Source organism: Tursiops truncatus, chromosome 13, assembly GCF_011762595.2.
Source record: "Tursiops truncatus isolate mTurTru1 chromosome 13, mTurTru1.mat.Y, whole genome shotgun sequence".
In the NCBI taxonomy this organism is placed as follows: domain Eukaryota; kingdom Metazoa; phylum Chordata; class Mammalia; order Artiodactyla; family Delphinidae; genus Tursiops; species Tursiops truncatus.
In genome coordinates this window covers 24,656,514-24,671,044 of record NC_047046.1, presented here as the reverse complement: position 1 = coordinate 24,671,044, position 14,531 = coordinate 24,656,514, and the positions used below count along the sequence as shown (strand labels likewise).

The 14,531-nt window shown below is 63.2% G+C and overlaps 2 protein-coding genes across 4 annotated transcripts in view; one reads left to right on the top strand and one right to left on the bottom strand.

Annotated features, from left to right (window-relative positions):
• Positions 1 to 14,531, top strand: part of RSPH14 (radial spoke head 14 homolog) — a 61,985-nt gene that overhangs the window by 27,141 nt on the left and 20,313 nt on the right. The gene's annotated exons all lie outside the window — the stretch shown is intronic.
• Positions 1 to 14,531, bottom strand: part of GNAZ (G protein subunit alpha z) — a 42,212-nt gene that overhangs the window by 16,119 nt on the left and 11,562 nt on the right. For both annotated transcript variants that reach the window (XM_073790335.1, XM_033837282.2), the window contains one exon: positions 6,240 to 7,390. In XM_073790335.1, coding sequence (XP_073646436.1) covers positions 6,240 to 6,962 — 723 coding nt within the window. In that variant the 5' untranslated portion in view covers positions 6,963 to 7,390. The remainder of the gene's footprint in view (positions 1 to 6,239; positions 7,391 to 14,531) is intronic.

Genomic DNA, 14,531 nt, shown 5'->3' with positions numbered 1-14,531 from the left:
CTCAGGCGGGGACCCGGGAGGCCCGGCTGGAGCAGATTCGCACGTGAGTCCAACATGCTGACAGAGACGTGGCAGAACCAGCCGGCTCCAGGCTGCTCCCCTATGCAGAGGCTTGATTCTCGTGAATCTGCCCCGGGAGAGCATGAAGCCATCTGGCAAATAACCATTCGCAAGCAGGACGAACGTGAACAGAAAAGACAGGTGTGGTCACAGGGCCAGAGCAGGGAGGCGCTGAGGGGTCACAGAGGAGGCTGACAGCTCTTTAAAAGGATGCAGCCAGTGAACACTGTCATTCACCGATGAATGAGCCTGACGGGCAGGCCCTTCCAGCCCGGGCTCGGGGGTCACCTGCTGCAGGAGGCTGGTGAATGTTAACATCTGGCTGGGGTGGGGGCCGGCTGTAGAGGCTGCCAACTTCCATGGTGTCATTACTCTCACCTGGCTGATTTTAAGCTACCAACATTATGTCAAACAGCTCACAAACTTCTTAAAAACGGAAAAATTGGCACTTGTGAGCTGGTGCTGGCCAGCCACTGCCCTCCAGTGGATGGGTGTGCTGTGCAGGTGGGGGCCAGCGCTGCCCACAGAGCACCAATGGCGCCCCCCTCCTCCCTCCCAGGGCTGGTCCGCGACCTGGCAAGAGGCTGACCCCAACCCGCCTATGGGCGAAGGATCGCAGCCTCAGATCTGAGGGACACGTGGGCACCCCCATGCAGATTCCACCAGGGCATGTGGCAAAGGCTGTCGTGTGGGAGAGGTGGAGCGTGGACGGGGTGGGGGGGCACGTCCCACCTGCTCCACTGTGTCCAGTGACAGCCTGTGCCTGGGGTGGGTGGGGGCGCTCTAGTGATGTGGCAGGAGGTGGCCACCATGGAGGGGCGGGCACACAAGGATCCCAGGGTGAGGAGCGGGGCTGGAGGGAGGCCACACTGAGTGGCAGGTGGCCTGCCTGTCCTTCTGTCCTTCCGTCTGGCTGACCTCTGTTGGAGGACCTATTCTGGGCACGAGCTGAGCACAAAGGGAGCAGGAAGCAGGAGCCCTTGGGAATGCCCAGTGTGACAGGGCAGGGAGAACGGAGGAAGTTGCCATAGAGAGGGGCCTCGTGCTCGGCTGCCCTGGGAGCAGGGGAGGGCCAGCTGCGGCTGCTGCCTCTCCACCCACCCTCCCCCTCACCCACGCGAGGCTCAGGGCCCACAGAGGGGAGGACCACGTGGCCTCAGCCCCCTTAGGGCTGAGACAGAGGCCAGGCAGTGGAGCGAGGAACCCGGCTACTGCCAGGGCCGGAGGAGCCCGCACAGAGGTGGGTACTGTTCACAAGCGCCGCAGCGGCTCCGGGCCACCAGCGATCCGGCCGTGAGTGCACACCTGGCCCCCTCGAGCCGCCACACGTCTCCAACACTTGGGAGGGGTAACAGGCCACAGAGAAAAAGGGCTGGGCTGAGCCTGGAGGGGGACGCCAGCGGGGGGAGCGCTCGGGGCCAGCTGAGCCCTGTGCTCGCTGCACCCGGTGTGAGAGGCACTGTGGTGGCCCTGCCGGGGGCCTGGCCCTCTAGCTGCCTTTGCCTCCTGGCTCTGGTCCAGGAGGCCTCTGCTGTCCCAGGGGCAGCGTGGTTTGCAGAGGTCAAAGGTGCATGTGGCCCTGGCACATCACGAGACCAGAAGGAGCTGCTGGGGAGACCAGTGCCTGGTGGGGGAGGCTGGTGGCCTCTGGCGGGTCAATGGCACGCTTCTCTGGCTCTGTCCCAAGTCCCCACGGCACGGTTCCTGGAACTATGTCCTCCACCGGGTCGGGAGCAGGAGGCAGAGTGGGGACCTGCTCTGCTGGAGCTCCCTGTGGTCCCGCCACTGAAGGGGTGGGGGCTGCTGGGCCAGTGCCAACCCTGATGGCCACTCAAGTCCCCCGAATCCTGCTCACTGCCCCACCCTGGGACCCATGATGAGTGATATCTGGGCCTCAGTGTCCTCATCTGCAAAGCTGGCTGGTTAAGGGCACTAAAGGGTACGTCAGGTCCCTTCCTAATCTAAGCCGGGTATCATCCACCTCTCGCATCTCCCACTTGTAACCACGTCCTTTGCACAAATGCCACCCCCTCTGTCACCAGCGGGTGACGGTCAGTTTTGCCGCAGACCCAGGCAGCACCATTTTGTGACACAGTGCCGTTCCTCGTTACCACTGAAACATGCTCCCTTTTTGGGCTGAATGGCAAAGCACACTACTTGTAGGACAGCCTGGAGCAGCCCCCCCCTTGGGCACACTGCACACACACGTTAAGGCCTGCGGCTGCACCCAGCAGGTGCACAGCAGGTATACAACAGGCGCACGGCAGGCCTGCTGACAGCTTCACCAGGAAAGGGCAGCGAGCGAGCCGCTGAGGGTGCTCCCGTGAGAACACTGACCCCTCACAGCTGCCTCGCCCTCCCCTTCTGAAGGACCCCCCGAACCATGCAGAGGCCATGGGTCCATCAGCAGGTGCGCTGGGCTGAGGCTGGGTGGCAGGTTGACAGCAGGGTGCTGGGGTCCCGCCTGCCAGGTACTAAAGGGGGGGAGCTTCAGGGGCTGCCATGTGGGGTGGGCGCCCAGGCGGGCCATGGCTGAGTTCCTCATCTTTCTTTACCCTGGGAAGAGGCCACGAGCCAGGCGGAGAAGGAAGTGGCTCCCCAAAGGGCGGGTGGGGCAGGGCAGCCTGCCTTGGCCCCAGGCAGCAGGTGTGGCTTGGGGAGGGCCCATGGCTGCGTGAGCTCGGACTGTGACCTGTCCTCCCACCTGTGATGGGGACCCTGGGCATGGCTGCCGCCCCACAGGACCCACCAGGTGACGCGTGACTGGGCTGTGCTCTGGCCTCCTGTGCTGCCTGGACAGCCCCGCATGGGGACAGTGAAGGCCCCCTGGTGTCTGCAGGACTGCAAGGGGGGACGGGCCCTAGGCAGGCCAAGGACCCATTAAATCCTCCTGGGACGAGGGCCCGGAATCGTCACCAAGGCTGAGCACAGCTCCTGGGATCTGCTGGTTGCCATGGTCCACAGACGCCTGGAATCTGCCCCCTGCCCAGGGGCTGCCCTGCACGTGCCGCAGCCCTCCATGCCCTCTGCGCCCAGGGGTCTTGACGTCACCCTTGGGAACACGCTGACGCGTCACCCTTGGGAACACGCTTGACCAGCGGGCAAGTGGGGGTGGGGCAGGGACTCCTCTACCAGGTGCAGGGAGTGGCGGGGGTGGGGTGGGAGGAAGCCGCAGGCGCTGAGCGGGGAGGAGCTCTGAGGAGCCGTGTCCGGAGCCTGGCACCAGGCCCCGGGAGCCTCTGGTTTCTCCTGGCCGCCTGGCCTCTGCCAGGGCCCTTGGAAAGGAGAAGACAGGGTGGCAGCCCAGTCCCAGCCCCTCCGCAGTGCTCGCCTCCCCCAAGCACGGAGAGGCGGGCTGGGCTCTCCCCAGGTGGCAGTCAGACCACCTCGTGCGCCGGCGGCGGTAGGACTCATGGCTGGTATTGTCTCTGCTCAGCAGAGTTTGTTCTTCATCGAGACACTGCTGGTAGAGCATGAAAGGTCAGAACCACTTGGAATCCAGTGAATTTCCAGCCTTGAGTTTCTCATCAAGAATCTCCTTTTCTGGTGAACAACCACCTCCCCAGGCCTGCCGAGTCCAGGTGGTGGGCAGGCAGGGGGCGCGGGCCTGGCCGCTGGCCTCTCCCCTCAGGAAATACTGTGATGGCCCCAGAGCCTAGCTGCTTTCAGGAGGAGGACGTACGGGCCTCACAGAGAAACCTCCGCGGGGGCCGCCCGTCCACCCAGTCATCGACGTGACCCAGCCAGGCGGCTACTTGCTCGCACACAACGGGGCCACCGTAATGAGCAACGGTGATGGAGGGGTGTGCGGGCACTGGGCGGGGGTGACGCCTGACATAAGACCTGGAGGACAGGGCAAGCGGGCAAGGGACGAGGGGCAGGGGACAGGGTGGCCACGTGCTAAAGGCTGGAGAGCTCGGAGCACGTGGGAGTGAGCCGAGCCTGCGAGGCCAGAGCAGAGAGGAGAAGGGCTGTGGGCCGCGGGGACAGTGGGCGGAGCTGGGAGGGCCTCAGGCAGAAGCCCTGGCCTGCGGCCCATCTTTGAGGACACTTGGGCCACTTGGGCCGCCAACCCGTCACAGGCTCTGAGCAGGAAGGGCAGCCACATGCCTCCGTGAAACATGGGACCCACGCGGGGACCAGGATCCCTGCCCCCATGACCCGGCACACCCGTGGGCGCAGACGCGGCGGGCAGGGCGTGCCAGCAGACAGTCTGGGAGCCTGCCCGGCACCGAGGGAATTCACCACGCCCGTCCTGGAGATGACAGATGTGGCCCCCAGAGGCCTCCGAGCACAGGCCACCACCAGCCTCAGGACACAGCCGAAAACAGGCAGGTACCCGGAGAGCGAGATGGCTGGAGCCCAGGTGGCTGCAGACCTGCCCAGGCACCCCGCTTCGCCTCAGGGCCTGGTCGGCCCCAAGCCCTCTGCCCCTGGTGATGCCGCATCGAGCAGCCTGACCTCGCTCCTCCGCTGCCCAGACCACACGTGGCCCTCGAGTGCGGGCGGCGGAAGAGGGACAAGACTCTGGGGGACAGTGCTGGGAGCAAGACGGGCTGGCCCACAGGGAGCTGCAGACTGTCCAGGCCCATGCTACTGGGACACGGCTCTGCCTCCTGTCTCCGCGGCCTCCTACAGCTGCTCCCCCTTCTCCACCAGGCTGGGCCTCCGTGCAAACCTGAAGAGTGTCGCATACCCTTCTCTATTCGGAAAGCCAGTCAGGTGCCCAGCACAGTGGCCACCACCTGCAGCCGCCCGCAGAGTTCCTGGGGCTGCAGCCCAAAATTAGGACTCCCTGCTGAACCCAACAAATAAAGCCGTCACCTGCCTAAACAGACCGGGTGTCCCTTCCTTGCGTCGCCCCATCCCCTGGTCCCCTCATTTCCCAGCATGAAGGATCCCCCTCAAGAACATCATTACCCCTTCCCCTAGGTCCGCCAGCTTGCCACCTCCCCGAGCCCCTGGCACCCAGCCCAACACCACTCACAGCTCCTTTGCAGGCTCCCTGTTTGCCCCCATGCCCCCCCACCCTCAGGATCAAAGACCTCTTAAGGGCAGATGCCAGGTCTTTGCTCGGTGCCTGCCTGGCACAGACCCTCTGCTGTGGGGCGGCCCCAGCCACACCCACCCCTATCCGTCTGAGCGGCCTCCACCACCACCGCTCCTGGGTGCCCTGGGAGACTGCAGCACCCGTGCCTGGGCCTCCTGCCTCGGTTGGGCCTGCAGTGCACTGCCCACCCTCTTCTTGCCAGGGGCCTGGCTCCCACCTGCCAGCAGCTCCCCGCAAGCCTCCACTGGCTCAGCACCGGGTCCAGGTTGTCCCTCAGCACCTCTTGCACTGCACCCACCTCTGGGGTTTCCCTGCCACGTGACTCTGAGCTCCCAGCCCACAAGGTGGTTCTCAGCCTGGGAAGAGGGCCTGAAGGAATTACCACCCCTACCTGACCCCTGGGGATTAAACCTCAGAAAAGGTTCTTCACCCTGTGACTGACGGACTCTCAGGACCCAGACAGGGTTGCGGCGCCGACGTTCCTGGGACGGAGCACGGTGCCCAGCTGCTGGGAGCTGCTGCATTTACTGAACTGCCACACGGACCAACAACCGGATGCCCGGCCTGTGCCGTGTCCTGTAGGGCAGCCAGACTCTCTCTTGCCTCCAGGGTCACTCCCTGTGCACCTGGCCACACTCAACCTCACCTGCGGCGAAGCCCCTCGTGGTGCCAGCTTCCCTTCCCCCCACCCCCAGGTGGCCAACATGCTCTGGGAGCTGAGGAGCAGGCCCTGCTCAGCAGAGAGCTGGCCCTCTGCACCCCGAGAGCATCAGGCATGGGGTGTGCGGTCTGCTCGCAGCACCTAGGTGAGGCCACCTGGGCCTGTGAGCACCACGAGGGCAGTGCTGTCTGCAGCCAGTGAGGGTGGCATAGCACAGGGGATATCCCTACCCGGTGGAACCCAGGGTGGGGTTAGAGTGGAGTTGGCGGGCCCCCAGCTGGGGCGGCCACCGAGAGCTGCCCTCCAGGCAGACGTCCTGACAGCAGGCGCTACCCTGAGGTCCTCGCTGGAGCCGCCCTGGCCCCCCTTGGACAGCAGCCACTCCCCTCCCGCCCTGGACACAGCCAGGATCCCGCCGGCTCCCACGTGGCAGCAACGAGCAGAAGAAGAGCCCAGTCACTCACTCACCGTCTGGTTGTCCTCGTAGAGCTTCAGGTCGTAGCCACTAAGCTCCACGCAGAAGATGATGGCGGTGACGCCCTCGAAGCAGTGGATCCACTTTTTGCGCTCTGACCTCTGCCCGCCCACGTCCACCATCTTGAAGGTGAGCTCCTTGAAGGTGAACTTGTTCTCCACGATGCCCGTGGTCATGTCCCGGGAGCGCAGGATGTCCTCCACGGTGGGCACGTAGTCGGGCGCGGCGATGCGCTCCAGGTCGTTCAGGTAGTAGGCCGCGTTGTCCTCCAGGTGGTACTCGCTGGAGCGGCCGAAGCAGGCCTGCGCCCCGGGGTCGGCCCACAGCCGCCGCATGACACCCAGCAGCTCAGGTGTGATCTCGCCCTTGCTCTCGGCGGGGCCCGTCAGCGCGAACAGCTGCACGGCGTCGTAGGCGCGGTCGGGGTTGTGGAAGTCGATCTTGAGCGCGGCCAGGGCACGGATGATGCGGGTCAGCGAGTCGATGGCGTTGTAGATGATGAGCGGCTTGTACTCCTTGCAGGCCTCCAGGTTGAAGCCGCCGCTGTGGATGATCTTCATCTGCTTCACGATGGTGCTCTTGCCCGAGTTGCTGGTGCCCAGAAGGAGCAGCTTGATCTCGCGGCGCTGCCGCTGGCTCTCCGAACGCAGGTGGCGGTCAATTCGCCGGGACCGCCGTGCTGCCTCTTTCTCCTCTGAGCTTTGCCGACATCCCATGGTCCGGCAGCGGCGGGCCCAGACGTGGAGCACGGGATGGGGCGCCTCTCCCGGTGGCCACCGAGTGGGGGAGCTGAGACTCAAGGCAGGTGCGCCCAGTGGATGGGAGCCGGTGCCCTGGAGCGCTCAGCGTGGGTGGGGGGGCGAGGCCATGCCCCACTGCAGCCCTTGCCCTGGCGCCTCCTCTCCAGCTGGCATGGCTCTTGCGCTGTGGGAGGCGGCTGAGCCCTCCCTCAGGGACACTCCACCTCCCAGGGCCACCGCGGGGCCAGATGCGCCGCAGTCATTCCCTGTCCTCCTGATGGTGGGAAGCCGTCTGGTCGCTGGTTGCTGGGGTGATGCTGCCGAGTGTGGCTGGAGGGCTGGCTGCCAGTAAGGATGTCACGGGCTCTCCCTGTGGTCCCCCTGCCTTGGGCATCCGCCTTCACCTGCCAACAAGGGAACAGCATGAGCCTCCTCCCACCGCAGGCTGGGTGGGCAGGGAAGCCCTGGATGGCGGGAAGCAGCCTGGGGAATGATGAATCAGAGCCCCCCCCCCCGCCCCCCCAGTGGAGCTCAAACCCCAGCAAAACATGCCTGACCGCCACCCTGCACCCCTCCCGCCGGCCAGCTGGCCTGAAGCTGGCGCTCAAGGAAAGAGTGCCCACAGCTAGGCCAGGACCAGGCCTGAGGGTCTTCAGAGGGGAGAGAGCACAGCGCCCCGCCACTCTGCCCTGCCCACCCGGACCCGCCGACCTCACCCTCGCCGAGCCTCAGACCTCCGTCTGGTGGTGGTTAGGACTCCATGTGGTGGTTCCGCACCCTCTCCTGCAGCTGCTGGCGCTGCACCCACATGTTTACCATGGGGTCCCAGACCAGGGCAACTGGGTGCTGCCGACTCTTACCACCTCCCGGGAGTGGGGTCACTCCTGCTCTCTCCAGGGCAGGGGCTCTCAAATGGGCAGGGCGGTGGCCAGGTGTGGGCGGCAGGACAGGCCAGAGAGTAATGCAAGGCCATCGGGAAACAGCAAGTCCAGGGCAAGGCAGGGGCGGCCCAGAGGCTACCTGGTCCCAGGCCAAGCCTTTCAGGTCCCCTGCCCCCGCTGGTCAATAAGGAGCAGCTGTGCTCACACCTGGTGCAGGGCCTCAGCACCAGCTCTCTGCCAGCCCCCTGTTGACCCGGGAAGTCTGGTCTGCATGCTCCTCCCAGGGCTCCCCCGACCACCTGCAGCAGCTGGGCTGGGTCCTTCCCACCAGGGCATCCCCAAAGCTCAGCCTCTGCCCCTTCCTGGGAGCCCAGGACGGCACCCCTCTCACCCCATCCACACAGCCTCTGTCCCTGCCTGGCTGCCTGCCCCCTGCAGCACCCCCATCTTGCCATGGTCAGCATCCACCCCCTAATGTCCCGTTTTCCCCACAGCAGGCCCTGGGTGGGAAGGACCCCGCGTCTTGTCCATGTCCCCCTACCTGCCCGTCACTCTCCCAGCCGCCTCCATGCCTGCCAGTCCCCGCCATCCTGCCCTGGAGCTGACCCCGAGCCCGTTCTCTCCCTGGGCTCCCCCTGCCGCTCGAGGGGACCCTGATGCACCCCACTGCTCTCAGGGTGGTGAGTGTCAGCCCAGCTGTGTGGCTGGGCCCATGACCCCCATCTCAGAGCCTGTCCCTCACTGATCACAGCACACCCAGAGCTGGTCCCCAAGAGGTAAAGTGGCCGGCACAGAGCCTGGTACCCAGCCAGTGCTCCCCCCACCCCCATCCCCATCACCTGTGAGCGCCCCCCATTCTGCCGCCTGGGCCTCCACCCCGTCCTGCCCCGCCCTCCGCGGCAGCACTTGGGCCCGGCACACAGCAGATGCCCGGTCGGCAAGGGGGGAGGGGTTCAGCCTTGGGGCGCTGAGTGTCTCCTGCTTCGCCGCAGCCCCACAGCCCACGGTGGGGGATGTACCAGGAGACGTCTCTGCTGAGAGCAGCGACTAAACGGCTGGTCATTCAGCACAGCCCCAGCAAGGATGGCGATCACGCTTAGAACAGAAGCCCCGAGATGACCCCCCTCCGGGAACGGGGTGGGTGCTCTCGAGCGAGTGTCTTGTAGGACGATGCATATAGGACACAGGCAGCACACGCACCCACAGGCACGTGCCCCCCAACACACACATGCGTGCACGTACTGTGTGAGCAGAGGTCTGCGAAGTTATTTTCCAAGCAGCAATGAGCTCTATGTTGTGAAATTACAAGAGATTTGTGCATTTTACCATGTTTCCTATACTTCCCTCATGAACTGTGTCATAAGAAAGGTTTACAGACAAGAGTCCCGCCAGGGACTTGCCCTGGACCATAAGTATGTGCGACAGGGACCCAGTGGTTGCTCCCTGGTCCCTGCTGATGACCCGGTCCTGCCCTCGGCCGGCAGCCCCGGACATCTGGCTCCAGCCCAGTGTCTGCCCAGGGCCCCCAGTGCCCAGCCTCCTGAAGGCGATGCTGGCTACACTGGGGGAACCGCATGTTGACATTTCTGTTTTTCTCAATTTTGTGTCTTAAAGTCTCAGGTACAGGCAGGCCCCAAGTGGCCAATTCTCCCTCAGCAGATCAGCGACAGGGACAAAGGTCACCCAGGAGAGCAGGTCCCTCCCGTTGTCTGGGGCCCCCAGAGACAAGCAGGCCCCCAGGCGCTGGGTCTCCCTGTGGTGACCCGTCTCTCGGAACATAGTTTAACCCGGGCAGGTGACACGGCATGGGGTCCAGCGGGCCTGTCCCCTGCCTCCGTGCAGGGCTGCACCTGAACAGACTGCACCGTCGGCTGCGTCCTCGCAAGCGCCGCACACGACCCCCCGCACCCAACCCCATGCAGCCTGGGGGCCCACCCTCCACCTGGCTCTGGCATGGGACCCCTGCCTGCTCCTCACGGGCCAGCTCAGGCCCTCGTGGCCACCAGCGGGCACCCCACCTCTCCCTACCACGCCCGTCCCTTCTCTGGTCTCTCCCACCAGACTGAGGCCCTTACCAAACACCACATACAAAAATTAACTTAAAATGGATCAAAGACCTAATATTGTAAGACTCTTAGGAAAAAGCGTAGGGCAAAAGCTGCCTGATACTGGGCTTGGCACTGATTTCTTGGATAAGACACCAAAGGCACAGGCAACAAAAGAAAAAACCAACTGGATTTCATGAAAATTTTAAACTTTTGTGCACCAAAAGACAGTATCAGCAGGTAAAGAGGCAATCCGCGGAATGGAAGAAGACATCTGCAAATTGTATACCTAATAAGGGATTAATATCTAGAATATAGAGACAACTCCTAAAATTCAACAAAAAACCCAACCTGATTCAAAACTGGGCGAAGGACTTGAATGGACATGCACAATGAAGATACATGAATGGCCAATAAGAACATGAAAAGATGTTCATCACTAATTACTAGAGAAATGCAAACCAAAACCACACTAAGATACCACCTCACATCTATAAGGATGGCTACTATTGAAAAAATCCCAGAAAACAGTGAATACTGACGAGACATGAAGAAATTGGAACCCTTGCGCACTGCTGGTGGGAAGGTAAAATGCTGCAGCTACTATAGAAAACAGTATGGAGGTTTCTCACAAAAATAAAAACAGAACCACATGATCCAGTAATTCCACCTCTGGGTACCTACCCAAAAGAATTGAAAGCAGGGTCTCAAAGAAATTTTTGTACACCCATGTTCATAACAGCATTATCCACAACAGCTAAGCAGCAGAAGCAAATCGTGTCCACTGACAGACAAATGGACAAACAAAATGTGATAAAAATATATACAGGAATGTTATTCAGCCTTAAAAAGGAAGGAAATTCTGACACCTGCCACAACATGGATGAGCTTGGGGACATTATGCTCAGTGAAACAGGCCCGGCACAAAAGGACAAATACCGTAGGATTCTAATTACGTAAGGTCCTTAGAGCAGTCAGGTTCGTAGGGACAGAAAGTAGATGGTGCCAGGGGCTGGGGAGCTGTTGCTTAATAGGGTCAGAGTCTCAGTTTGGGAAGATGAAAAGGTTCTGGAGATGATGGTGGTCACGGTTGCACAACGACGTGAATGTACTTAACGCCACTAAACTGTACCATTTAAAAATGGTTAAAATGGTAAATTTTGTTATTTGTATTTTAACACACCCATGAGAAAAGTGGGGCTGGCCACGTGGTCCTTGACCAGTGCAGCCACAGGGCAACGGAGGAGTATATGGGAATCGTGGCTGGGGGCAACTGTGCGTGTCGGGCCAAGTCTGGGAGCCAACTGCCACCTATGGGGTGGTGGAGCCTGGGGCTGTGCGCGGACACAGGGAGGGGGGTCTGTGAGCAGGGGGACCTTGGGACAGCCCCACCCCCTCGGAGGCTCCTGCCAGTTCGATCTCTTTGGGTCTGACTGGGCTTTCCTGGACCCCTGAGGACGTCCCCAGTCAGCCCTGAGGCACAGGGCCAAGGGCAGGACAACCACATCATTCCCTGACCAGTAACTGTTCATGAGTCCCCAGGTCCCGACACCCAGGATGCCCCACCACAGCGCTGTTGGGTCTGGCTGGAAATCACTGAGGAGTGGGGGAGGGAGGGGCACTCGGTGGGGGGCGGGCAGGGGTGCCATGGCGTGACCGGGGAACCGAAGGAAGGCAGGGTGGCTGGACCGAGACAGACAAGAGAGGCACAGGGAGAGAGGAGGGGGCGGGCCGGCCGAGAGGAGCCCCCAGCGCGGGTGCACATCCGTGTTGTGGTCGCATGCCTGTAGATCCGTGCCTGTGTCCGTGTGCAGGACGGCACACGTGTGCACACACTGGTGTACGTAGTGCCTGCGTGCAGGTCCATGTACGTGTGTGTAGGGAGGTGCACATGCACATCTGTGCCGCTGCACATGGCGTGTGGGGAACAGGCATGCACGTGGAGGAGTCAGGGCTCTGTCAGTTACTTACTGGGCCAGCTGGCGGTGATGGAGGGGGGCCACTGCTGAAGACCCTTGACGGAGAAGGGTGGGCATCAGACCAAATGTAGCAAGTGAGCAGTGGTGAGGGAGGGGCCCAGTTCCAGAGAGTGGGGTGGGGGTGGGGGAGGGGGCGATGCAGGCTGCACAGGTTGTGGGGCCGGCATCTGGGAAGGAGGTGGTGAGGAAAGTGGGACTGCGGGTGCAAAGGCCCTGAGATGGGGACGTGCCTGGCATCAGAGGGACAGCACGGATGCTGGGGGCTGGCGCCGAGAGTGAGGGGCCGGCCTCTTCCCTGAGTCAGGCGTGAACAGCAACCCTGGACCGGGAAGGCTCTGCACGCAGCAGTCCAGGGGACGGGGCTGTGCTTGGGTTCAGGGCGCCCCAGGGTCTGGCCCCAGGGCGGGAGGGGGGCTGTTCTTCGAGAGGGGACGCTGGGGAGAAGCGGCAGGTGCACCCCTGGCAGGCTCGGTGTACACATGTGGACCCACGGGGGCCCCCCAGCAGCTGTGGGGAGAAACTGGGTCCTTTGAGGGTCTTGACAAGCTCCATCACAGCCCCTCATAGGCTTCCCAGACTCACTGACCTGCCTACCTGTGGACCCCAAGGCTGCAAGGGCAGGACCCCAAACCCAGAGCCCACTCAGCAGCCCTGTGGCTGAAACCTGCTCTCCTTCCTGTGGTCTCAGGCAGATACTTCCCTTCAAAACCTCCCTGCCCTGCCCCCGACCCCCAACCCCGGACCCTGGCTCACCGCCTGGCAGGCCCACTTGCCCTCCTGTTACACTGCCCTTCCCCAGACACAGCCCTCTCAAGTCTCATGTCACGGAATCTGGTGACGGCCTGGAGCCAGGGGTGGGGACACGCTGCTGCCACCTCTCTGGGGCCTTTGCATATCTGGCGCCCTGTACCCTGGACGCCCCCCCCATGGCCTGGCCCAGAGCTCCAACCACGTGACACCCGGGTCCCCTGTCACCCTCTTCGCAGCTGTGTCAGGAGCTGGGGCGGAGCAAGGCTGTGGAACGCCAGCCCCTGACCTGGCTCCCAGCAGCTCCTCCTGCCCCCACCCCCGACGCAGGAAGGGAGCCCAGGGTCAAGGTCACCTAAGGTGTTGCACCCAAGCCAGGCTAAGCCAGAGGGTCTCCAAGGACAGATTGCTTATCGGCTTACTGGCCTGAGAAGGCCTGGACCCGGCGGGTGGGGCACCCTCCTCACAGGTCCTCGCTTCCTCTGAGAGAGACGGGCCCAGCCCCTCCCTCTCCAGACCCCCTCTCTGCCCCAAGGAAAGCCTGCTCCACGCTGAGCCCTGGGCCACTAGATCAGGGTGTGCTTGAGAGGGGGCGTTTGAGGCCCAAGCAGAGGTCACTCAGGTGGCCAGCCGTGCGGGGCACGGGGGGAGGACCCCAGGGCAGAGGGCAGTCCAGGTCATAGGGCCAGCAAGGCCGAGTGAGACCACCCACCCGACACCCCGGCCAGCGAGTCCCCAGCGCCAGAGCGGGGACCAGGGCTGTCTGAGGTCCTGGGTCTTTTCACCCCCAGAGCCTGCCCCTTGCCCCTGCGGAGCTAGGTGGGGCTATGACTCAGCACCGCTGTCCCCCTCCACCTGCAGCTGCTCCTGGGCCCCTGCAGCCTTCTGTAGAGGCCTGGGGGGGGGGCCTGCCTGAGTCACAACGCCCATGTCCTGTCCACACGCCTCTGTCACTGGCCTCCTGGGCCTGAACCACCCAAGTCGTTTCCATCTTCTAAAGAGTGGGTCCCTCTCCCCGCCCTCCAGAACTGCCATCCCCGCGTCAGCTCCCTCCCTGTGGCCGTTACCGCTGACCCATGTGCTCCCCGCTTAAGAAGGACCCGTTTCCCACTGCCGGTGCGCACCCGGTGAGCTGGAGCCCAGAGTTCCACTTTGGGTGGACATTTGAGCCCGAGTGACGGGTCCCTGTGCGCCTCTCGTTGGGTCTTCTCGAGCCTGGCCTAGACCCGCCCGTGGCGCCCAACAGGCCCGTGTCCTTTGCTTGCGCGCTTCTGACCACTCCCCGCCCCTCTGCTACCCGCCTCCACCCGCCTGAACTCAAGCTGCGGCCCCACGACAGGCCTTTTACCTCTGGGCGCAACAGCCCCTGCCCGGCCAGCCCGGGCCCGCAGACCCCATGGGGCCGTTTGCATGTGCTCTTGGACTCAGGGCAGCTGAGGGCTGGGCCTCAGGGAGGGGCCTCCTCGGGAGAGCTGGGCACCGGGGGGCCAGGGAGAGGGCCTGGCTGCACCCTTGGCCACTGGGGCCCCCCCGGGGGGGCGTCCTGCACCTCTGTCCCGAGAGTACGGCTCCCTGCCTCAGCTTTGCGGGGTGTCCAGAGCTGGGCACGGCACCCCAGTTGTGGAAACTGAGGTTTGGGGAGGGGGGCGACTTCCTCGGGGCTGCCTTTGGGGGCCTGCAGGGCTCGGGCCCGTGGGTCCTCCAACACCCAGGACCCCCCAGCACCCACAGCACCACTGGTCACCTGCTCTGTTATTTACCCCGTGGTTTTCTTTAAACTGACTTGCATTTTCACTTAGGCATCTGTGCTTTAAAACTGGCCTCGTGTTCCTGCTTTGAACGGAAAGCCCAAGTCACAGCTCAGACAGTAGGAACCCAGAACAGAAGTGGGGT